This window comes from Miniopterus natalensis, chromosome 17 (assembly GCF_054644295.1).
Source record: "Miniopterus natalensis isolate mMinNat1 chromosome 17, mMinNat1.hap1, whole genome shotgun sequence".
NCBI classification, from domain to species: domain Eukaryota; kingdom Metazoa; phylum Chordata; class Mammalia; order Chiroptera; family Miniopteridae; genus Miniopterus; species Miniopterus natalensis.
In genome coordinates, this window is record NC_142097.1 from 45,762,711 (window position 1) to 45,786,608 (window position 23,898).

At 50.5% G+C, this 23,898-nt stretch overlaps 1 protein-coding gene and 1 long non-coding RNA gene across 4 annotated transcripts in view; one reads left to right on the plus strand and one right to left on the minus strand.

The window, feature by feature from the left end:
* The window catches only part of FOXK2 (forkhead box K2), a 27,175-nt gene continuing 3,277 nt past the window's right edge, over positions 1-23,898 (plus strand). The window contains exons 1-8 of the mRNA XM_087826439.1: positions 1-401; positions 14,138-14,332; positions 14,763-14,910; positions 15,273-15,419; positions 20,453-20,646; positions 21,428-21,603; positions 22,498-22,794; positions 23,004-23,213. Coding sequence (XP_087682565.1) covers positions 1-401; positions 14,138-14,332; positions 14,763-14,910; positions 15,273-15,419; positions 20,453-20,646; positions 21,428-21,603; positions 22,498-22,794; positions 23,004-23,213 — 1,768 coding nt within the window. The remainder of the gene's footprint in view (positions 402-14,137; positions 14,333-14,762; positions 14,911-15,272; positions 15,420-20,452; positions 20,647-21,427; positions 21,604-22,497; positions 22,795-23,003; positions 23,214-23,898) is intronic.
* Positions 17,398-23,898, minus strand: part of LOC148091320 (uncharacterized) — a 16,953-nt gene continuing 10,452 nt past the window's right edge. The window contains exons 2-4 of one of the 3 annotated variants that reach the window (XR_015715909.1): positions 20,165-20,378; positions 19,436-19,619; positions 17,398-17,955 (exon numbers count right to left, since the gene is read on the minus strand). This is a non-coding gene — a long non-coding RNA (uncharacterized LOC148091320). Of the gene's footprint in view, positions 17,956-18,996; positions 19,620-20,164; positions 20,379-23,898 lie in introns of those variants that run through there. The other 2 variants (XR_015715908.1, XR_015715907.1) reach the window with 2 other exon arrangements.

Below are 23,898 nucleotides of genomic sequence, written 5' to 3' on the forward strand. Positions count from 1 at the left end.
ATGGCGGCGGCCGCGGCGCTCCCGGGCGCGGGCGGGCCTCCCGCGGGCGGCGGGGCCGGCGGCGCGGGCGGCGGGTCCCCGCCGGGCGGCTGGGCCGTGGCGCGCCTCGAGGGCCGCGAGTTCGAGTACCTGATGAAGAAGCGCTCGGTGACCATCGGCCGCAACTCGTCGCAGGGCTCGGTGGACGTGAGCATGGGCCACTCGAGCTTCATCTCGCGGCGCCACCTGGAGATCTTCACGCCCCCGGGCGGCGGCCATGGCGGGGCGGCCCCCGAGCCCTCGGCGCAGCCCGGGCCCGACGCCGGCGGCGACTTCTACCTGCGCTGCCTCGGCAAGAACGGCGTGTTCGTGGACGGCGTGTTCCAGAGGCGCGGGGCGCCGCCGCTGCAGCTGCCGCGCGTGTGAGTGGGGGCGGGGGCGGCCGCGACCCGAACCCCGAGCCCGGCCCCGCGCTCCCCGCCCGCAGCCGGGACCTGGGCCCGGACCCCGACCCCACCCGCCGGCCCCCGGCCTCGGCACCCCGCTCGCGACCGGGACGCGGGCCGCAGCCCCGCCAGCCCCCCGCAGGCCTCGCGCCGGGGCACGTGCGCCCGGGTTTCCCCGGCCCCGCGCGTCCTGGGAGCGCTGCGCTCCCGCAGCCGGCTCGCGGGGGACGCGTCGCGCGGCGGCGGAGCGGGCCCGGCTCGTGCGCCCTGCCCTTCGGCCCCGCGGGGTCTCGGAAGCGGGCCGAGCCGGTGTGGGGGCCGCGTGCGCGCCGGCTGCGGGCGGCTCCGCTGGGCCCCGGCCTGTGACGGCGCCGGCCCCGCGCGGAAAGGCGCGCCCGCCGGGACACGCTCGCGGCCCCCGGGCGTCCCTCGTCCCGGCCCCGCGCCCCCACCGCGCTCGGCGTCGCGGGGCGCCGGGGGCGGCTGCCCTCCTCCCGCTCCTTCCCGCGCCGTGCCCCGCGCCGCTGCCCGGAACCTGGGCGGGAGCGTTTCGGGCCCCCGCGCGTGCGTGTCCGCCGGGCCGCGCAGAGCCCACGCAGGGGCCCCGCAGTGTGAGTGCGATGTTTGCGAGCGGCCCGATGTCGCGTCAAAGGCTGTCATGCCTTTACTCTGAGGATTTTGAGGTTTTTAAAGAAAATTCCTGTTAGTTCAGCCGGTGCCACTTGCGTTGACGTGCTCAGCGTGGAAATAACTCGGCCTTCGGTGAGGGGGCGGAATCCGGGCGGTCTGCGGGTGGAGGGAGACCCGGCCGGGCCTTGCGGCCGAGGGGCTGCTGCCTTTCGGCGGAAGCGGGGCGCGGGAGACCTCGCAGCGCCCCCCTTTTTAAGGCGTCGCTGGTTAGGTTCCACTGGGGTGGTCACAGCAGGTTGGTGGAGTAAACTCGGAAGACACTTGGCACTAGCTAAGTGTAGACAAACGGTGTTTAAATTCTTCTTGAAATTAAACTCAGTTTCATGTTACGAGTTCTTTTGAGGCTGAAAGGCCAGATTGTGTAGGTTTGAAAGCGCGTCATGCAGAGGGTCAGGCCGGGCAGGGTGCGCCTGCCGCCGGCCCGACTCGCCTGCTGAGCTGACGTCCCTGGAGCTGAAAAGCAGGACACCTCGGTTGGTCTGTTACCTGAATGACAAGGATTTTATTCCAGTTCCGACATTGAGTTTACATTTTGTAATTAGTATTAATTCACATAGAGTATTTACATGAGTAGCTTAGGCTTCAAGTCTGGTTCATCATTTTATTAAAATGCTGAATGTACTAATTGGAGGATGGAGGAAAATGAGGGTGTGGCCCTCGAGTCGCTGTCGTGTTTTAAATGGTTTGAGTACGAGGTGAATACAAACACCTTTTCCTCTGTGGCTGGTGAGCCCCATGCCCAGCACGGACCAGCCCGGTGTGCGCGGGTGGGTGGGGAGGCTGGGTATGCACAAGAGTGCCTGGGCCTGCGGTTTTCCAGAAAACGAGTGATTTCCACAAACCCTTGATCTTGGCCCCTGAAGGCAGGGCTGTGTCTGAAGAATTGCATCTTTTTGTCTCCTGGAGTTTCTGGCTTGGCTGGAAGCATAGGAGATAATGGGGATGGGGGTTTGTGACGTGGGCTCAGTGGGAGAGCCCTGGGCCACCTGGGCAGGGCTTTGGGAAGTGGGCAGGTGGAGGTGGCTTGTGGGCGTGGCTGGGCTGGCAGCGTGGAGGGCACTGGAGAAGGTGAAATTCAGGCTGGAAGAGACCTCCGCGTGAGTTGTAGAGCATGAGGTTTGTCTGGGCCTGGGGGGGGGATCGTTTTCAGGGCGGTCAGCGACAGAAGGAAGAATGTCCTCTTTTGAGGACAGGCTCCTCCTCTGTCTAAGGACCTGGTCTGGGGCCTGAGTGAGCAGGAAAGTGTTTTAGCAAGATTGGTTGGGCAGGAATGTCTGGGTGTGTTGTTACTCTTGTTGCCGTGGTAGCAAACAAAGTATAACTTATAAATAAAAACAAGCAATTATTTAACAGTTGTTTATATTTTGAAATGTCAACTGAGTTTTTGATCAATAAGGTCCTACAGTATCTAATAGCCAAACATAAATAGAACAAGTTGGATTTATTATTGCCCAGAACTGTTTAACAGGCAGACCTGCCATTGCGTTCATTTGGAAGAGTGGCTGTGTTCCGATGCTAAATTAACTGTCACTGACACAGCAACACCGCCTCTCGTGTGGCATGTTTTAACTTGCAGGTTACCTTCCGTAATGTCTCTTTTGAAGACTTTCTCACTGAGTTATAGGTGGCATCCTCTAAGGTGAGAACTGGAGACAGGCCAGCAGACAGTGGCTTCTGGAGCTTTCCAGGTGGAGCCTCCGAGAGGAGAACCCAGGAACTCAGTGCCTGGACCTTGCTCAGAAATGGGGATGGGGCAGAACTGAGGCTCCCAGAGAACAGCAGTACCAGCAAGAGGGAGACGGTGAGATGATGTGCCAGGAGGACAGGGGAGGAGCTGGCGTCAGGAGAAGAACAGTGACCTGCAGTGGCACATTGGTCAGGACGTTTTGGAGGTTGAGAAAGGAGGCTGCCTGTGAGGCTGGAGAGCGAGGAGGGAGTGGGGGTGGTATCGTAGGGAAAGCGGAGGAGGAGTGGAGACCCTGTGGATCACCAGCATGCAGTGGGTGCAGGAACCAGTTGAGGGATGCAGCCAAGGACCAGGTGGTCCAGGGAGTGGACAGAGACGCTGTGTGAGGGGGAGAGTTCCCAGAGAGGGAGATAAAGTGGGGTCCCTTGTTTGAAGACCCAGGCAGAGCCGCTAGTGAGGCCTGGCACGCTCCTTTCTTCATTCACTTAAAAAACTTTTTATACAGCCCCCACCCTCTCCCTTTTGGCAGCTTTCCCCTTTTTCTCTGAATTGGTGGCATGCTCTCTTGTTCCTGGGCTGTAGGGTTGGCTGAAACGCCGTCATTTTATGACCTGAGACTCTGACCAGCTTGTAAGCAGAGCTGAGAGCCAGGGTCCAGGACAGTGGTACTCAGGAGTGGGGGACGTGTTGTGGCAGGTGCCCACCGTGGGGGCATTGCACCACGAAGAGTGCTCAGGGTACATGTTAGTTCCTTTCAGTGACTGCCATGCACTCTTCCTTAATCGCTGATTTGTAGACATTGAGGGACACAGTGCAACTATTGAAGCATAATCGTTACTAAAAGTTAAAAATAATCCAACAACCAGCTCACTTTTTCTTTACTGAGTGTTTTAGTAGCTCTTCCAGGGGTAAAACTCAGTTTTTGTTTATTGTGATGTTTACTTAATGAGTAGTTTAAGATGGTTTAGATTTGAAATAATTTGAATTTCTAACACATTTTGAGGAACAGGCCTATGTGGTAGGACTTGTTGCCCGCAGGGGTCATTTGTGTGCCGACTTGACTATATCAGGAGATGGTGGTTATGGCTCTGGAGCTGGACAGACTGCAGCCAGATGCCAGCCCTGCCCCTTAGCCTGCCCGAGTTTTAGTTCCGTCGTCAGTGACACGGGGATAATAATTGTCTGTCATCATGGGACACAATTAGCACCGAGCCTGTGCCCCTACTAGATGTCAGGGGCTGCATGTGTTTGTCCATCACAGTGTCCCGGTGTGGAGGGCCCACACCCTTGAGGATCCAGTGTGACAGACATGTGACACGAGGGTGGACATGGCCTCGAGGGTGCACTCCAGTTTGCTTGTAGCTCCCCATGCACACTGCGCAGTAAATTGATCCAGGGCTTCTTGATGTAGTGAGTGACGGACGTTGCCACCTCCCCGAAAGGACCGAAGGATAAAGACTGGCTATGGGGCGTGGTCAGCGTTGCCTGGTAGCCAGGCCTGGAGAGGTCCATCTGGGGGTGCCCCACCCTCTCCAAGGTTCCATTCCAACCTGTCAGCTTCACTACAAACACTCCCTGTTTGGGGTGGGGGAAGGAAAAGTGCTCCACCTTGGGCTCCGGCAGGAAAGGGTCTGATAGGAAGGGCACTGGTTCGTTGAAGCTGTGCATCGGAGAGCTTTGCAATCTCCAGTGTGCTCTTTCTTTCTGAAACTGCTTTTTTATTGACATGTAAGAACCACATATACTTTTGAAACTTGGGCCAAGGTTTCTTCCTGGGGGGCAGCGAGGACCTGAAGCTGGGCTCTCCTGCAGGCCTCCAGGTGGATGAGGTGCTGGGGGGCACCTAGGAGTGGTGGGTCATGGGGCCCCTTCCGCTGTGAGGCTGTAACTTATCTTCTCACTCAGCTCTCTCCCCTGATGCTCCTGTTTGTCCCCTAGAATTGGCACAGAGCCATTGTCACTTGGTACATGTCTAAAATGTGTGCCCACTGACTGCTGACTTAGGACACGAGTGTTCTCTGAACATTCTCATGTGCTGGCCATCTAGTGACAGGATTCTAGTGAGACATGGCTCCCTGTTCACAGTCACCCACTTACCAGCAGGTCCCATCCAGAGCCACAGTTGCAGAAGCTCAGCATTGCTTCGTGTTTAATTGGTGGACATGTTCCAGAAGGTGAGGCTGTTATAGTAACAGCAGATTTTCCGTTGTGAAAATGCAGCCTGATTGCTTTGCTGAGGAGAAAGGTTTTTTTGGAAAATGAAGAAAAGGGTTTCTAAAATAAGGCAGCTTTTAATGAAAGCATTTATCGTTTTGGATAGTGTTCTTACCTGCTTAACATTTGTGTATAGTTCTGTTTTCTTTCAGAGCGATTTATAATCTTGATAGTGTAATAATTCAGCTCTCACACTTCTGGTTCCAGTTTTTAACAAGGATTGTTGAATTTGCTCATGAACCTTAGCACACCAGGGCATGTTTAAGGCACACAGCACCGTCCTGAGATTTGAAACAGTTTGAGGGCTGTGACAGGTGTCACTGCATAGGAAATAGAAAACCTTCCACAAGCACATTGGAGGCTTACTTCCAACTCACTGTTGAGTGCTGTGGGGTTTTTTTGGTCTTTTCACAATATAATAGCATTTTGTGTGCAAAGGTGATATTTTAAAAATACCACGTTTTTGCCATTTCTAAGCTGTTGGAGGATGTTAGGATTGTGTGTGTCAGTTTTGCAGCTGTTTGAGTTAGACGGAGGGAGATGATTTAAATATAAACTGTCGCCTGGCCAGGCGTGGCTCAGCAGTTGAGTGTTGACCTAGGATCCAGGCGATCGCTGTTCGATGCCTGGTCAGGGCACATGCCCGGGTTGCGGGCTCGGTCCCCAGTTGGGGGCGTGCAGGAGGCAACCAATCGATGACTCTCATCATTGATGTTTCCTCTCTCTGAAATCAATAAAGATATATTTTAAATAAATAAATAAATAAATAAATAAATAAATAAATAAATAAATAAATAAAAACTGTCCACTCCGATTCCTCCTTGAGTCTTCTGTTCCCACTTTGCCTGGTCTCCTCCCGGATACAATTCTTGGTTGGCAGTTTTTTCTTTTAGCACTTCTGGTCTTCATGGTTTCTGATGAAAAACTAAATGTTAACCTTATTGAAAGAGTCCTTACACATGATGAGTTCCTTCTCTCTTGCAGTTTTACAGATTCCCTTTTTTTTTTACCTGAGGATATATTTTCCACTGCTTTTCAGAGGGAGTGGAAAGGAGAGAGAGAGAAACATGGATGTGAGAGAGACACATCAATTGGTCGCCTCCTGCATGAGCTTCGACCAGGGCTGGGGATCGAGCCTGCAACTCAGGTGCGTGCCTTTGGCCAGAATCTAACCCAAGACCCTTCAGTCCTCAGGCCGACACTCTAACCACTGAGCCAGCCCTGCCAGGGCTCTTTGTTTTTTGATGGTTTAAATATAATATCTCAATATGAATGCTTTGAATTTATCCTACTTGGAGTTTGTTAAGTTTCGTGGGTTTGTAGTTTGTGCCTTTCATTTGGGAAGTTTTCTGCCATTGTTTTTTCAGATCTTTCTTCCCCTTTCTCTCTATACACTAGGATTCCCACCATGCGCTTGTTAGTCGGCCTGTTGATGTCCCAGGAGGCCTGCAGGCTCTGTTCACTCTTCATTCTTTCTTCTTTCACTCCTGAGACTTGGTAATCTCAGGTTTGTGTTTTTTCTTTGCCTGCTCAGCTATGTTGTTGGGCCCTATAGTCGGTTTTCATTTGCTTCATTTCTTCTTACAATGCCTGTCTCCCTCTAGTCCTGTCTTGGTCATACATCATTTTCCTGTTTCCTTTAGTTCTCTGTGGTTCCCTTTTAGCTATTTGAGCATGTTTAACACAGTCGTTCTAAAGTCTGTGTCTAGCAAGTTCTGTGTTTCACCTTCTTCAGATTCCTGTTCAATTATTTTGTTCCTTTGAGTCATACTTTCTTGCTTGTGCTTTGTGATTTTCTTGTTGAAAACTGGACATTTGACTATTATAATGAATGGCTCTGGAAGTCAGGGTCTCCTTCCTCCCTGGGGTTCACTGTTTGTTTGTTTGTTTGTTTGTTTGTTTGTTTGTTTGTTGAAGGTTGTAGGAGCCCTTTTCACCTAGTGAATTTCCCAGTCTGTTCCTGCAAAGACTCATCCCTGATGCTGTGACCCTGTGAAGTCCCATGTCATAGCTTATGTCTGGCCGGTGTTGTGGCAGATTTCCTTGAATACCAGGAGCTCTCCCATCTCTGAGTCTTTGCAGATCGCTCTGTGCCTGGGCTCTTCACTCTGGGTCAGGCCGGCACTGCCCAGGGATCAGCCCAGGAGTCTGGTGAGGTAGCTGTTCAGGTCTTTCGCTCATTTTAAAATAGGGTTGTTTTCTTGTTGACTTTTAAGGGTTCTTTTCATATCTTAGATAACAGCCTTTATCAGGTATGTCTTTTGCAAATACTTTCTCCCAGGCAGTGTTCTCAGTCTCTTGATGAATGTCTTTCAAAAAAAAAAGAAGAAAAAAACAACAGCTAAGATTTATTGAGTGTTTATACCTGTGTTCCAGAGACAATTGTAAGTGTTCTTTAAAAGGTTTTTTTATTGTGGTAAAATACACACGATGTAATATTTACCATCTGACTGTGTTTAAGTGCACCGCTCAGTGGCATGAGCACATTCACATTGCTGTGCAGCCCTCACATCAGCACCATCTCGAGAGCCCCTTGAAACAGAAACTGTCCCCATTCAACACCAGCACCCACTACCCTACGTCCTGTCTCTATGGATCGGGCTACTCCAGGGACCTCATGTGGAATCAGACAGTATCTGGCCTTTTGTGTCTGGCTTACTTCACTCAGCACAGTGTCCTTCAGATCCATCCATGTTATAGCAGGTGTCAGAATTTCCTGATGAAGTTTGATCATTTATGGAGTCTGGTTAAGTTATTGAAGGTCAGGCATGACGTTAAGGGGTTCTAATTACCAAGAAGGCAGCCCATGGAAAGAGCTTTTTTGCATGTAGACAGAATGTTTTCTTCAGGAGGTTTTGTAAGCGCCTCTGTGGGGTCCCCATCGGGGAGCTGGGGAAACAGTGTGGGCAGAGAGGCAGGCGCTGCTTGTGTGCTGGAGCCCAGGGCCGCCTCTCAGGGCAGCTTCTGCTGCTGGTTCACTTGTTTATGTGAATAGTTCTGGGTCCACTCTGGGAGCTGTCACTGGGAACTGGAGCTGTGGGAAGGCCATGGCAGGGAGGGTACTGCTGTTTTTACTCTTTGATGGCTTTAAATTTTTATACTATGTGTATTTATTGCCTATTAATGACAAAAATACAAATTCATATTCTGTTCTGGACAGTGGCTTAATGGACTCATTATTTTTGCAGTAAGCCATCTGATTTCCCCTTAAACAAATCAGAATGTTTCTGGAGAAATTCTTAGGGAGAGGGCACCGTGCCCAGCCCAGCAGGCAGTGTACATACACAGGTCCCACCCTAACCCGGGGAGTCCGCAGTGTCTTGGGGTTTGGAAAAGTAGCACAGTGCGTGCACTCTCAGCACCCTGTCGCCCAACACATTAGGGTTTCTGTTGCAAACACATGAATATTCTAAGTGGGATAGTTAAAGGCTATAATTAGCTCCTCAGTTCAGGTCAGAATTGGCTGCCAACTGCTTTCAGGTCAGGTTTTTGGAGCTGTTTGCTTTTGGGAAATTGTGAGCAGGGATTGTGGATCTGTTTAGGCACAGAGGCTACCTGAAGGCAAGTCCTTGTGGTGGGGAAACGAGGAGTCCGGTGCTGACAGGTGGCTGGCCTCAGGAGCTTCGAAGCCTCCAGCTCCGTGTCTGCTGTCCTGTGTCCTGTCTCCTGTCTGCTCTGGCCGTCTTTCCTGTGGGGGCTGCTGCTGCTCCTCCAGGAGCACAGACTCGCCCTCTCCTCGCCCACTCTGCTGCCCTGAATTCAGTCACCGGCCTGCCCCATTCTTTCCACCCGAACGTTTCTCAGACCTGTGGCTTCCCCTCCTTCTCCATAGCTTGTGAATTAGTGGCTTCTCACCTGGACTTCCGGAGTAGCTTGTTAGTCGGTCTCCAGTCTTGTCACTCTCCACAGTTGTGTTTCTTTTTGTTTGTAGTATAATCTACACACAGAATAAGTGCCCAGGTCCTAAATTTAAAGCTTAATGAGAACCTGCAGTGTAATCTGTCCCCAGTTAAGAGACATTGCCCGTCAGCACCCTCCAGCCACACAATCACTATCCTGAATCCTAAACTGTACATGGTTTTACTTGCTTTCAACTCCACATACATGGGATCCCACAGAATGAACTTGGGGTGGTGGCAGCTTTTCACTGAAGGCAGTGTTTGGGAGATAAGCCCATGTTTTGTACTCAGCTGTGAATCATTCATTCACGTTGCTGTCAAGTGCTGCAGTCAGTAATGTGAGTGTGCCCCAGTTTTATATTCTGCTGTTGATGGACATTTAGGCAGTTTTATTTTGGGCTATTGTAATGGATAATGCTGCTCTGAGTATTTCATAGGTGTCTTTTAAGTTGGACGACTTTTTCCATTGGAAGCTATACTGAGATCCCTTGGCTGTGTGATGAGCACATGCACTTTCTGTTGGGTCCATGGCTCCCAGATGTGTGAACATCAGCTCTCACAGGTGCAGCCCCTTGGAGTTCAGGGGCGCACTCTGTTGGCCATGGCGTTTTCTCTCTGATGGTAGGTTTTCCAGTGGGTGTACTGCCGTTTAACCTGAGTTTCCCTCATGACCAAGGTGGGGAGGATCTCCTGGGCTCATGGCCGTTCAGCACAGAGTCTGAGAGGGCTCTCCAGCGGCTCCAGCAGGTGCTCACCTTCTCCTCGCTGTTGGGCCCCAGCCAGACCTCCACATGTCCTTCTGGGTTTTGCTTTTACTTTCCTGCCCACAAAGTGGAAGCTATGATTTTTACAAAGAGCCCTAAGAGGGACGTGGCTACCCCAGTGTCAGGCACACGTAAACACTTGCCTTTTAACGAGGAACTCAACACTGATCTCTCTTACTGCTGCCTAACTGGCAGCCTCATTAAGGATTTAAAACAGTCCTGCAGTGGGGGATGGGTGAAGGTGGTCAAAGGGCACGTACTTCAGTCAGAGATGAGTAAGTTCTGAGGAGCTAACGTGCAGCACAGGGACTAGTTTAAGCACTGTTGTACCTTGGAAAGTGGCTAAGAGAGTAGATCTGAAAAGTTCTCACCACACAGAAATGTCTAAGTGTGTGAGGTGGTGAATGTTAGCCTTCCTGTGCTCATTCTGCAGTCTACACACGTCAGACCAACGCATTGTGCACCGAACCCGTACTGTTACGTCTCCATTATGTTCCCACAAAGTGGATAAAACCCCAGAATCCTTGGCGTTATTTCCCTTGTGTTTATAGGTAAAACAAAAGTGATGTTTTTGTTCATTCATTAGTCTCCAAAGTGGGTGTGTGCACCTCAGAGAGTGAGGTGACCTTTTAGAGTTTAGGGAGAAAATCTGCTTCTGGTTACTTCCTCATTGAGAAATGTTCTCTTGTATGGATGTTACCCCACCAGTGGATCCATCCCGTTGCTGGATACCTGGGCAGTTTCCAGTTTGGACATTAGTGAGTTGTGCAGCTATGAACACGCATTAGCGAGATGGTGTGTTCCTTGTGGCCAGACACTTAGGTTAAGAGTGGTGGGCTATACCAAGAAGGTGACACACTGCCTGCAGCCCCACTATGCCGCGCCCCTGCCAGCGTTGCGGGGGGGCGCAGGTCTCCAGCATCCTTGTCACACGTGGCTATGTCATTCTTTTCATACCAGCCACTCTGTGGACGTGTCCCGGTGCCTCACTGTGGTTTTGGTTTTGTTTCACGGTGACTAATGATGCTGAACATCTTATCAGGTGCTAGTTCACCATTCCTGTACCCTCCTCCGTGGGGGCCTACGACCATTTTTAAGGGGTTGTTTGTGTCTGTATTGAATTTTAAGAGATCTTCGTATACCCTGGACAGCAGTCACCTGTGACGTTTAAGCCTCGTGAGCACTTCCCGTCCATTCCCTGCCTCTTCATTTCTGATGGAGTGGTGTTCACATGCTGACTCCTGCTTAGAGAATATAGGGACCTGGAGGCTCCTGCTCTCCTGCATTAGCGCAAGGAAGAGGGGCAGGCCAGGCACCGCCGGGGGGGGACCTCGTCTAGTTCAGTCTGGGTAAGGTGCGTGTTTCTTGGAGGGCTGTTTGTTTCACGTGATGTCCCACCTCAGAGGAGCAGCTACTTTTTGTTGAGCACCTGCTGTAGGATCAGGGCTCCTGTCCGCTGCCACCATTGGTGAGCCAGCCTGAGTGCCCACCTATCTACAGCAGGAACCATGGTGTGGCAGGTGGTGATCAGATGAGAGAGGCCTGATTCCCTCGGCTAGTGGAAATCTTCATCAGTCTGGGACAGGTCTTGAGTGACTGGAAATTACAGCAGGAAGTCTGCTGGGAGCACCAGCGCCGCCATCATCTCCGGCTGGCATCAGCCTCTGCAGTGGGTATGCCCCACAGGGTAGTGGGCAGGGAAGCTCTGTCCAGCACCTTCATTCATGGGATTTCAGAGCAGCAGATGGGGTCAGGGGGCAACAAAAACAAAGTTCTTCTCCAAGTGAAAGAAGAGCTCACATCCCTGGGCAGCTACTTGGGAAAACCTGACACCAGCCCCCTGAACGGGTCAGGACTATGTCTGGACTCAGGGCTTCCTGGCCTGTGGGAACCACCATCTCTTAAGGTCTGTGTGCTCAGGATGCAGGGCCAGCTCCGTAATGCGGGGCCAGTACAGGAGGAAAAAACAGAGTAAGAAAGCAGGAAAAAAGCCTCCATTTCCTCTGTGGTCTCTCAGCCAGCTAAGGTGTTTTTACTTGTTATTTAATATCAAGCTTTCTTAGGCAGAGGCAAGTGCAGACACTCCAGGGCACTTATGGGCGGCAAGATGTGTTAGCGGAGGCTCCAGACCCTGGCAGGACAGGTTCAGGAGCTCTCGCGGGCGTGTCACATGGGGGTGAGGATCCAGCCTTCTGTCAGGTGACCACCTGCTGAGTCTGTCCACTCAGGTCCCTGTGCTTTTCAGATCAGGTCGTCTTGGAGTGGCGGTCCAGAGAGAGGACTTGCTACTGTGGCCACACCACTGCCCCGGCCACCCCTCATCTGTTCCCCAAGTCTGTGGTTTGGTGGTTTTGGGATGTTATGTTAGTGGGATCTTACAGGATGTAGCTTTGGGGGCTGGTCGCTGTGTCTAGCTGGCTCCTTTACCCACGAGTCTTGTCCGTGATGTGCTGAGCCTCAGCTTGTTTGAAGGTTCACCCGGGGACAGCGGCGTGATTCCCAGCTGGGCTGTTAGACATTCATCCTGCACGTTCCTCTGTGAGCACAAGTGTTCATTTCTCCTGGGAAACACCAGAGCGACTGTGTTGTATGATACACGTTTGCCTGACTTCATGAGACACCGCCAGGCACATTTACCCCCAGCCACACGGGGAGACCTGTGCCCCACATCCTCACAGCAGGTTCATAGGTGTTTGGCGCTCTCTCACGGCAGGTTTGATTTGCGTGGCACTAACGGCTAGTGACGGTGAACTCCTTTCATGTGTTTACTGGCCTCTGTGTATCCTTAGTGTTTTTCTGAGTCTTTTGCTCATTTCCTAAGTGGATTGTTTTCTTGCTGTTAGACATGTGATTTTTAGATTTTCTCCAAGACGGTGGACTGGGTGAGAGGTGGCTGTGTGTTTAGTGTCTCAGCAGAGTGTCTGGTGATCAGACTTCTCACTGCAGGTGGGCTGTTTGGAAAGTGAGAGCTGACCTGAGTGCTGGCTGGTGCCGCTGTTCACTTTCACTGTGGGGTCCTGTTAGAGATGCCTAGGTGGGTACCAAAGGTGGCATCGGAAAGGCAGTGGGAGGTGGGGCCCGGCGTGCAGGAAATGGGGATTTTGGAGTCATTTGGGTGTGTGTGGGATTGGAGATCATGGGCCTGGATGGGACAGAGAAGCACAGAAGCTAGAATCTCAGTCTGGGGCATTGGGCATTGTAGGTATAAAGGAGGGGAGTCCATACGGGTTTGAGGAGCCCTAAGAGTAAGAACAGGAAGGGTGTGGGTGCTGGATGCCAGGAAGGAGGTGGTGGGCTCATTGGTTCTGCTCCATCCACTGGGGCTGTGGAGGACTGACCTCTGAGGGAAGTCAAGGGGCAGGGGACCTGATGGCAGTGACGTTACAGGAGGGAGTGTGGGGGAGGAGGCAGCAGTGAGTGTCCAGACCCTGCTGAGAGATAGTCTTTCTTGCCCCAACTAAAGTGTTGGGAAGCATCACCTTGATGTCACCGGAACTGGGAAGGACGTGTGACCACTATGTGCTGGACCCTTCCTTGGGGAGCACCCAAGTAGGACAGGGTGGGGGCAGAGCCAGCTAAGCACCATCAGCTGGTCGTTGGGCGGCTTATAAATAGCACCCGAATCAGGCGCTTGTAACTGGGCGTGAAATGCAGACTCTGAGACCAGGAGTCTGTGGAGCTATTTTTAACTTTCATTCTTTGAAGGCGTTTGGCTTGCGCTCCTTTTTCTTTTTTTTTTTTTTTAATATACTGAGTCACAGCAAGGAAGCTGTATGAAAGGTGAACCAGAGTGTGAAATTGTAAACCTTTCCCTCAAAATTTAATATGTCTGACTCGTTTGCTCAGTGAAAAAGCTAAGTTTTTAAAGGAAAAGGAATGATTTTTCTTAAATAAGAAAGTCACAAAGTTGTCTGTTTTTGCTTAATGACCCAGTTATACTTGTATGTTTATTTTGAAAGGAATGATGGATAGTAAGTGTACTAAAGTCTGTTTTAAATCTGTAAGACCTAAAACGCATCTGTGCATTTATTTTAAAAGGAGTAATGCCTGGGTTGCAGGTTTGATCCCCAGTTGGGGGCATACGGGAGGCAACTAATCCATGTTTCTCTCTCTCACCCCCTTTTTCACTAAAATCAATAAACATAACCTCGGGTGAGGATTTAAAAAAAGAAGTAATGCAGATTGAGTGGCATTGGAGTCTTTTTTGAGTCTCCTGATCTTTTCCTCTTTGGCTGGTCTGAAATTTTCTTTATAGTCATGAAAGGCTTGCTCTGTGGTTTCGTTCATTAAGCTGCTTGTAACTTGAGACAAGTGCGAGGTGGGCTTCTCGGTGGCTCCTCCCCAGCAGACAAGTCTCCTATGCATGGGGCACGTGGCTCCGCGCCCCACTTGAAGGGCGGCACTCCGTCCGCCCTCTAGTCCGGCAGACAGACACTGACGTTGGCTGTTCTTTTCCAGGTGCACGTTCAGATTCCCGAGCACAAACATCAAGATAACGTTCACTGCCCTGTCCAGTGAAAAGAGGGAGAAGCAGGAGGCGCCGGAGTCCCCGGTGAAGCCAGTGCAGGCCCACATCTCCCCCCTGACCATCAACATTCCAGACACCATGGCCCACCTCATCAGCCCCCTGCCCTCCCCCACGGGAACTATCAGGTACGCAGGCTGGGGGTCAACGTGGAGTAAGGGGCTAGGGTACGCAGCCTGTCCTCAGCTCCCTGGTGAGGAGGGGCAAGTGGAGCTTGGGCTCTGTGTCCCTCTACCAAGCTGGAGCCCTGGAGTCATCAGGTGTGGCTCTGTCCTTGGTCAGTTCCGGAATCATCCTGAGCTTCAGTTTCCTCACTGGTGGAATAGGTGGGCCTCCTTTGAGAGTTTGTTTTATGGTCACATGAGATAACACATGTGGAAGCAAATTCCCACGTTTGTTGGGGTGATCTTCAATTTCACAGGGATGAGTTCACTTTTCCATGGGAAATTCTGATATTCTCTCTCTGTTTGTTTTCCCTGGAACCAGAGCCAGTTATCCAAGACGGTGTGATGTTTGCTCTGTGACAGACTGATAGCAACTACCTTTTCTTGTCCACAGTGCTGCAAACTCCTGCCCATCCAGCCCCCGAGGAGCAGGATCTTCAGGGTACAAAATGGGCCGTGTGATACCATCTGACCTCAATTTAATGGCTGACAACTCACAGCCAGAAAATGAAAAGGAAGCTTCAGGTGGAGACAGCCCAAAGGTAAATGTTTCATGGCCTTGAAATAGAACCCAGAGGCCTTCGTGCAGCCAGCTGTCCTGTCCTCACTGCATGTCTAGTAGCATCCCCACCAGGGCCTTTGAGAAGCACGTGTGGTCTGTGTCAGTGACATGCACGCAGGAGTGGACGTGGGGTGGCTGTGGGCTCACTGGTCACTGTTTAGCATGCTCTTGGGTTGTGGGGTCTCCTGAGAGCTGAGCACACGGGGGACAGGAGAACCCTTAGTCCTCGTGAGGTGACATCCAGTGTTTCCCAAACAGTGAAGGTGGTGTGTGCACACAAACACATGTGCCTAAAAACACCAAGAATCCTGAGTTTCATTACTGTGTTTTTTTTTAATACAGGACGACTCAAAGCCACCTTACTCCTATGCACAGTTAATTGTACAAGCGATTACGATGGCTCCTGACAAACAGCTCACCCTCAATGGAATTTACACGCACATCACTAAAAATTACCCGTACTACAGGACTGCGGACAAGGGCTGGCAGGTAAACCCACTTCATTTTGTTACTAAATGTTCTGCCTAGTGCCTTGTAGATGCTGGTTGACAGCTGAGAGGGGAGTTCAGCTGTGGTGGTTTAACTCAGGCACAGGTGGAGGTGATGAGCAAGAGGAGTGAGATTCCCTCTTGCTAGAGAGGAAGACACGTTAGAGGCCATGGTTGCCACACTCTTTCTGACCCCTTAGTGCAGAGTGGAAGGAATAGCAGTTCTAAGAAAAAATCTCAGCCTACCTGCTGCACTGTCATGGTCCCCATGGGTGGGACAGGCACTGGGCGTTGAAGGGTTTCTTCCATCAGGGCAGTCATTCCATGTCTGAAACAAAGGAGAGTTAAAGTCCACCCCTTACTCTGGCGTTGTTCTGTCTCCCTTATGTATTACGTCTGCTGAGGTATGTAGCTTTTAGAAGTTTACCTAGAGACGGTTTTCAAACTGTTTTACTGAGGAACCCTTTCTTTAGAAGACGTCTTTCCAGTGGGCCAGTACGCACAACATGGGTGCCCCGCTGCCCATTAAAGCAGGAGCCCACCTGCTTGTCCACCTGCACTGGGGTCCCATTCCAAGGGTGTCTGGACCTGGGCCTCCTCAAGGGACTCTTTGAAATCAGTGCATAATATTTCCGGTGTTTAGCTTTTTAATTTAGTTTCATTTTTAAACCTTAACATTGTGTAGGTTTTTTCTGCCTGTCTGTGTTGTGTAGTCATTTACTGGGTGTACACATGCGCAGTGGGAGCTCACTAATTCCTACAGTAGGGAAAGGGTAAGTTTGAAAGAATAGTACAGAACAACGAGAGAAAAGTACCCATTTATAACTTCCAAATTCACGACGTAGCCAGGAGGGGTGGGGTTTCTTTGAGGCTTAATGAGTAAAAGATCTTGTGGAAAATGCCTGTTGAACCATAACAAGCGATGGGGGCAGGAGCGGGGGGAACGTTTTCTGCCTAATGGAGGGTAAAAGCTTGTTTTTCCTACCTGCAGATGTATAAACATGTTTGAATAAATGTAGTCTACCAACCAGCCCCTGAATATTGCCTTTCTCAGGGGTCTTAGTCATGTCAGGGTCTTTAGTGGTGGGAGGTACAGATAAGACCCAGCCTCTCCTGGCCCCAGGTGTTCACAGCAGGGCCGCGTTCCTAGTGGGCAGTGAGAGCGCTGGATGTGGAGAAGGCTCCCTATCCAGCTACCTGGCAGTCTCTTCACAATTACACAATGAAGCTTCGCAGAACTTACCAGACGGTAGCTGTACAGCGAGGCTGTGCTTCAGAGGAGATGGACACTGACAGAAGCAGGACCATGTCCGTGGCTGCAGTGGAGTCTGGCTCCCTATGCGCGGAATTCTGATGATGTGAAAAGCCAGTCAGCTTGATGGGAGTGAGTTTTTCTGGCCAGACTTAAGGATCCATTTTCCTACAGTCACATTTCCCAGTTTCCACGTGTCTGTCTGAGAGAGAGCTGCTTCCGCGCATCAAAAGGTTTTCTTGCTGAAGGATGCGGAGGTGCTGGGCCACGGCGATGTGGCCGCCCCGTTGCACTGGGTGCTACTGTCTCCAGGGTACGATTTGTCAGGTCCCTCTCTACTGAACTGTGTCATTAATGCTTGTTTTTATTGAAACATCTTTTCTGTCTAGATCATAAGGTCATAAGGGCGACTGCGCCTCTTGCCCGTGTAAGGCTGCTCCTGGGACGTTTCACGCCTCCTGCCTCCAGCCACTTGAGCGGGAAAGGGGCTCCTGCTGCAGCCCTCCCTTTGTTAGGACCTGCACTGTCTCCTCAGCCGTCCATAGCTCCCCGTCTGAGCTGCATGTGCCATTTTCCTGTCATGAGATTCTCTGAGCTGCTCGTCCCCAAATGTCTGCACGTGTGAGACCTCTCACCCCGTCTTCCCTCCTGCTTTCAGACAGAAAGTCCTCTCCATTCTACAGCCTGTTTTAGAAAAGGGCGAGATCCTTTTTCTTTTTGAAATGTGTTTCCAGGCTGTGCCCTGGCCTGCGCCGGGGCGGGAGGTGGCCACGTGGTGCGTGTCCGAGCTCCTCGTCAGTTCCTGAGGTGTTGACACTTCCTGCCACCCGTTGAGCACTTAATGGGGGAGTCCACAGCTGCCTTTCAGATTGACTTTCGGATTTTAGCTTTGTGTACCCATGCCTCACTTTTTTATTAATCCAGAGGAAATTCTAGGGTGAAACAAGATGGTCTGAGTAAACCTGTCCGGAAAGATGGCATATTTCTTCCTTTGGCTGTATATTTATGCCAAAATGTTGTCTTATGATTTATAATTATAACTTACCCAGCTCAGAGGTGAGGTGTCTGTTGTGACTATGAAGAGTCTGAGAATTCGGGGGCTCTCGGCTTCTGAAAGGACCAGAGCTGGTTTCTTAAAGCCCAGGGAGTGCTCTGTGCTCACCCCACCCTGCGCATTGGATTCCCTCTGGAAGGTACTGGGACGTGTTTCCTGTTCTGAGTTTCTTTACAAGTACTGCTATGCAGAGTGCATGCTGTCCAGGGGTCAGTGCCGCGCGATGGGTCACTAGACAAGCAGAAACGGAGGTCTGAGCTGGGAAGGAGCTCAGGGAAGGCAGCATGTGCCTCTCCTCGTGGTCAGCTGAGGGGACAGGAAGGGTGGGTTCTGGGCAGCAGCCACACTGAGGGTTTGGGGGAGAGAGGGTGCTCAGTATTCAGATCCTTTTTTTCACATTTGCTTTTAAAGAAGAATAATTTGCCTTTTCTGTGAACACTTTATCGTAACTTCTGCATCGTTGGAGTCCAAATCTGTGTGGTTTTAATGTCGCTTGGTTTGACCAAATTACAAAAGCCTTGCTCTGGTGAGGTAGCTTGGTTGGTTGGAGTGTTGTCCTGATACCCCAAGGTTGTGGGTTCGATTCCCTGTCAGGGCACATACAAGACTCAACCAACAATGTGTAAATAAGGGGAACAACAAATCGATGTTTCTCTCTCCCTCTTCCTCTTTTTTTATTTTTTGTTTTTTATCCCCACCCAAGGATATTTTTTTCCATTGCTTTTCAGAGAGTGGAAGGGAGAGAGGGAGGGACATTGATGTGAGAGAGACACATCGATCGGTGCCTCCCACACCTGGGATTGAGCCTGCAACTGAGGTACGTGCTCTTGACCAGAGTCGAAACTGGAACCCTTCAGTACTCAGGCTGACATGCTAACCACTGAGCCAAATGGGCCAGGGCCCTTTCTCTCTCTTAAAAAAACAAAAATCACAAAGGCCTTATTAAATTACTTTAGAAACATTGTGGCTTTATTCTATTTGTGTCTACATTAGATGTCTCATATTCATCACATTTTCTAGCCTCGTTGACTGGAAAGTCACAGGTGACCATTGGGGCCCCCTTTGCCCCTGAGATGCCATTAGGGTAGAAAGGGGGTTAGACCCCATTCTGTGGTGCAGACTGGGTCCTGTTCCATTTCAGAACAGGAAACAGCCACTCCTCGATGGACCATCAGCAGTGCGACCCTGGTCTTGTCCTTTCATCAGTGGGTCTTCTGTGACAGCGTTACTCCAGGTTCCCCCTGTGCTCGTGTCCCTCCCCTCCCAGCAGCAGCAGCAGCACACTGACCGCCCCACAGTGGTTAGTGCAGTGATGGTCAGTCATTCTGCACTGTGACTTTGTGACCACTCCTGAGGTCCCTCTAGGAGGCCACGTTCCCAGAGAATAGTCAGAGGAACTCTGGACCCCCAGGCAGCCGCTGCAAGGATTGCCTTGTTCACAGAGAGTGTTCTGTAGAGGGTCACTGTCTGGCTTTGCTCTTCTCAACCCACAGCCTTGGAACCTGCCTTCTCCTCTAACTTAAAAAGGCCTGAGTGCAATTGGAGGACTGTCTTGTCTTTGATGGGGGCAGATTTGGTTTTCTGGAAGAGTTGATTGAAAGGTATTGGTTGGTTATCAGTTAAACCCTATGATAAAACAGCCTAGCAAGTATCTGTGATTAAAACATTCTAAATCTCATATACATTTGTTCATAGAAATGTCATAACTCACACCAGCTGGCCGGCTCCTTCGCGTTGCCAATGTAGTAACTGATGCCATGGCCTTCGGTTTCCACCATGGTCTGTGGCCTGCGTGCTACTTGAACAGGAACTTGGATTGTGTGCAGAAGTATTTGACACGTCTTGATTTCTAAGCCCTCTCTGGTGATTCAGAAGTTGAAGCCACGGCTGCATTTCTAGCAGAAGGTTAATTGGGGAATTTAGAAATGATGTTTGGATAACCAAACTTTTACTCTGTTATTGCCATTTAGAAACTTTGCTCGTTTATTCCTTTTAAATGTGAACATTGATGTGAATGCATGCCAGCTCAGAGAAGGGTTTGCTGCAGCAGTTCCCAGGGTGCAGTGGGAGCCTGTCCCAAACCACCTCAGCCTTGAGCCAAGCTCCTGGTAGAAAGAATGGAGCAGGAGCTGAGGGGCATGTTCCCTACCTGCTCCACAAGATTACTGTGAGACGCACGTTGAGTACTTTGCAGATACGCTGCCCCTGGAGATGGTGTCACAGACACGTCTCAGCCTTGGGCTCGTTTTCCTCCTCTGCTGCTTTGCCAAATACTTAATGCTGGATTTACCCACTTTAAATGGCTGTGACAGCTTCTGAACGCTAACTGTGCTCAAACAAGTATTGTAAAGGATTGGCTTACCCGGGCTCCGTTGTCTCTAAATAGGGAGAGGGCGGCAAGAAAGGTCAAATGACCAGAGTGATACCTTTAGTTTCCTACCTGGAAAAAAGGTGGAAGCTGACATTTTCCTGTTGGAAATAGCCTCTTTCCTTTCCTCGTGGTGTAGCTCCTAGCCCCTCCTGCTGAGGGGTCCCCCCAGCTCCCTATCTGCTCACTCGGGAGGGGGCCAGTGCCTTCCAGACAGTGCTGTGTTCAGACTTCTCCTCCCTCTGCAGGAGCACGGCTGGCACCTAGGTTTCTGCTTTGCAGGGCACTAAAATGAAGCACATTTTTTATTTCTCAGCAAAGAAATATATGAATTCTATGTATCTTTTTTATGTTTCATAGAATTCAATTCGCCACAATCTCTCTCTGAATCGTTATTTCATCAAAGTACCACGTTCCCAGGAAGAACCAGGCAAAGGCTCATTCTGGAGGATAGATCCTGCCTCTGAAAGCAAATTAATAGAGCAGGCTTTTAGGAAAAGACGGCCTAGGGGCGTGCCTTGCTTTAGAACCCCTCTGGGACCGCTATCGTCTAGGTAAGGAAAAAAGACAAACAAAAAGACCTCACTTAATGGTCAGTAAATTTATCTTCGATGTATTGGTAAATTTTCCTTTGGAAAATGAAGGAAGTACCAAATGCATTATGATTAAATGTTGGGATGGGGATTTGGAAAAACAAAGTGTTGGATGCTCTATTTTTGTTTCCAGTGGTCGGAAACTGTAAATTTTGCTTAAACTCATTTTCCATGTAGCAGTTGTTGCTTCATTGAACTCATTGCGTATTGTAATATGATGAGTCACAATGTATCGATTTCACATTGACCAATACTGTGTTTTTCTTTCCCTTGGCCTGTGAAAGCTCTTTAAAGCTACCTTGTAGCTGCTTAAACTTGATTGATTTCTACAATATTAACTGCCTGAGTTTAAAATTACACATTTTTAGCTTCATTAATGGATACTGTTTTTAAACAAAAAAAAGAAATGACCATGACATAAGTCTGAAGCCCCGGCCAGCTTTGCACACTGCCCGCTGCCTGACCAACAGGCACTGCTTAGACTTGGCAGCCAGTCCAGCTCCCTGCGCTGGGCATGGGGCAGTGGCATCCCTGCACACAGTGGCTCTGGCACAGCCAAGCGAGTCTTCACTGAGTATCCATCTCAACCACAGGTGTTTACAGAGAAAGTAAGATTATGGAAATGTAGTTGCTTGGCAGAAGACAGATGACACCCCTTTTTGCAAAATACACTTGTTAAAACAAGGCAGCCTTAGGAGTGTTTTACCTTTAAGAATCCACTGTCTTCTTTTTGGCAATACAGAAGTGCCCCAGCCTCTCCTAATCACGCTGGAGTGCTGTCTGCTCACTCCAGTGGTGCCCAGACCCCCGAGAGCCTGTCGAGGGAAGGTTCGCCGGCCCCCCTGGAGCCCGAGCCTGGCGCCTCACAGCCCAAACTGGCTGTCATCCAGGAGGCACGGTTTGCCCAGAGTGCACCAGGTGAGGCGTGCAGAGGGCAGGCATGGGGGGAGGGGGGCAGTGGTTCATAGAGAAGAAATGGAAGAGGCTTTGGTTGCTTTGTACCTGATACTTTGTGCACAGAACCTGAGTGTTGTTTTCCAGGCTCTGAGCATTCCTGTATGTGACACTGTGTAGATGTCTGAAATAATTTTGAATTAACCTGTTTCTTAGTTGCTTCATTTAAAAACCTGTGAGAAAGATTCCTCCCTCCCCCCAAAAAGGAAGTAACAAATTAGACATTGATTAGCAGCAAAAAATGTTCATTTAATGATTGGTGAGCATTATGCAGTTTAGTTATAAAGTCATAATGCAGAATAAAAACATGTGCCCTGGTGAATTAAAAAAACAAACTGTAGAAATTCTGTTCTGGTTCCTAGTTGGCTCGTGAGTGTGCGTGTGCTGTTATTATTCCTGGCCCCCGACCAGTCCAGGTCCTGTCACCCATGTCTTCCTGGGTTCTTAAGCCCAAACCAGGAGCTGAGGCTGGTCAGCAGAGCTTATCACAGCCTTACTGTCCCCGAACTTTCCAGACTGAGCCTGGCCCCTCTTTCGGGCCTCCGTGGACAGCTTCCTCCCATATCCTGTGTCCACAATTTTTTTTCATGAGGAAAGAACTATAGGAAGAGCTGCTGTAAGAAAAGTGAGTACAGCAGCCATTGTGTTGCGGGCATTTAGGTCTATGAATGAAATGCCCCTGTTAAATTACTGCCATGTCTCATCGTGAGTGACTTTACTATTCCAGGTGATCAGGGCTGTGTCCTGTTTTATCTGTTAGTCTGTGTGTTGTCAGTGGTCAGAGTTGGTTTGGGGAAAAGGGTTGGAGGAATATGGGACGACACATAAGCCTCACTCCTGCTCCATCGTCCCCCACAGGCTCCCCTCTGTCTAGTCAGCCTGTTTTAATCGCTGTGCAGCGGCAGCTGCCCCCGACGATCAAGCCCGTCACCTACACTGTCACTGCCCCCGTGACCACCTCCACCTCCCAGCAGCCTGTTGTGCAGACGGTTCACGTTGTCCACCAGATCCCAGCAGTGTCCGTCACCAGCGTGGCCGGACTGGCCCCAGCGAACACATACACCGTCTCCGGGCAGGCTGTGGTCACACAGGCAGCTGTGCTGGCCCCTCCTAAAGCAGAGCCGCAGGAGAATGGAGATCACCGAGAAGTGAAAGGTGAGCCTCAGGGGCAGGTGCTGAAGCAGCTTTCCAAGCTCCAAGAAAACCAATAGACCCATCCTGGTCTGGCCCAGCCTGTTTCCAATGCTGCTCACTGCTGTTTTAGAACAGGTCTGCTAGCCACTGAGTGTTTTATTTTAAACTAGTGAGATTTCTCTGAGCCTTCTAGCAGTATTATTAGTTGGTGTCATTTCTTCTCATTTCAGTGAAAGTGGAACCTATTCCTGCGATGAGCCAGGCAACCCTGGGCACCGCCAGTCGTGTCATTCAGACGGCACAGACCACCCCTGTCCAGACAGTCACCATCGTGCAGCAGGCACCACTAGGTCAGCACCAGCTACCAATAAAAACTGTAACACAAAACGGGACTCATGTGGTGCCAATCCCCGCCGCCGTGCATGGCCAGGTGAACAACGGTAAGCAGCGAGGGGATCCTCACTCCCCTTTTCTGAAGGGCACGTTGAGTTTTGGTCCCAACAGTTAGAATTTTTTTGTCTGAGGAGATGTCCACTTTAGAAGCTGTAGAAGCCCTAACGACACTGCAGACACCCTGGAAGTGCTCACAGGAGTGGGCTCTCGGACCCCCTGTAGAGAGGCTGTCTGACGAGAGAGGAGCGTTTCTGAAAACTAGAGAAAAAGTACTCCCGCTTTTTGTGCGTACCTGCCTGTGGTGTCCTAGCTGACCTGTGCAGGGCAGTGCCCCCTCAAGGAGGTGTCGGACGTGGTAGAGAGAATGTCTCTGCTGGAGTCCTGTGAGTGTTGCTGTCCACCAGTGTCCTGACTTGGACATGTGGAGAAGACAGAACAGACTGAGGAAACTGGCTCTTAGACAAGAGACAAAGATGTCTTGATGTTTTTGTAAATGGAATTTTCTTAATTTCCTTTTTAAATTGTTCATTGCTGCTGTATAGAGATAGAACGGATTTTGTGTTTTGATCTTACAACTGCTGCATTCATGTTCTCGTGTAAATTTGGTAGGATCTTCCATGTGTAAAGACAGTCATCTGCCGATAGAGACAGTCTCACTTCCTCTTCTCTCCCTATTTCATTGTTCTGGCCGGAACTCAGTGCAATGTGGAGCAGCAGCCAAGGCAGACACCC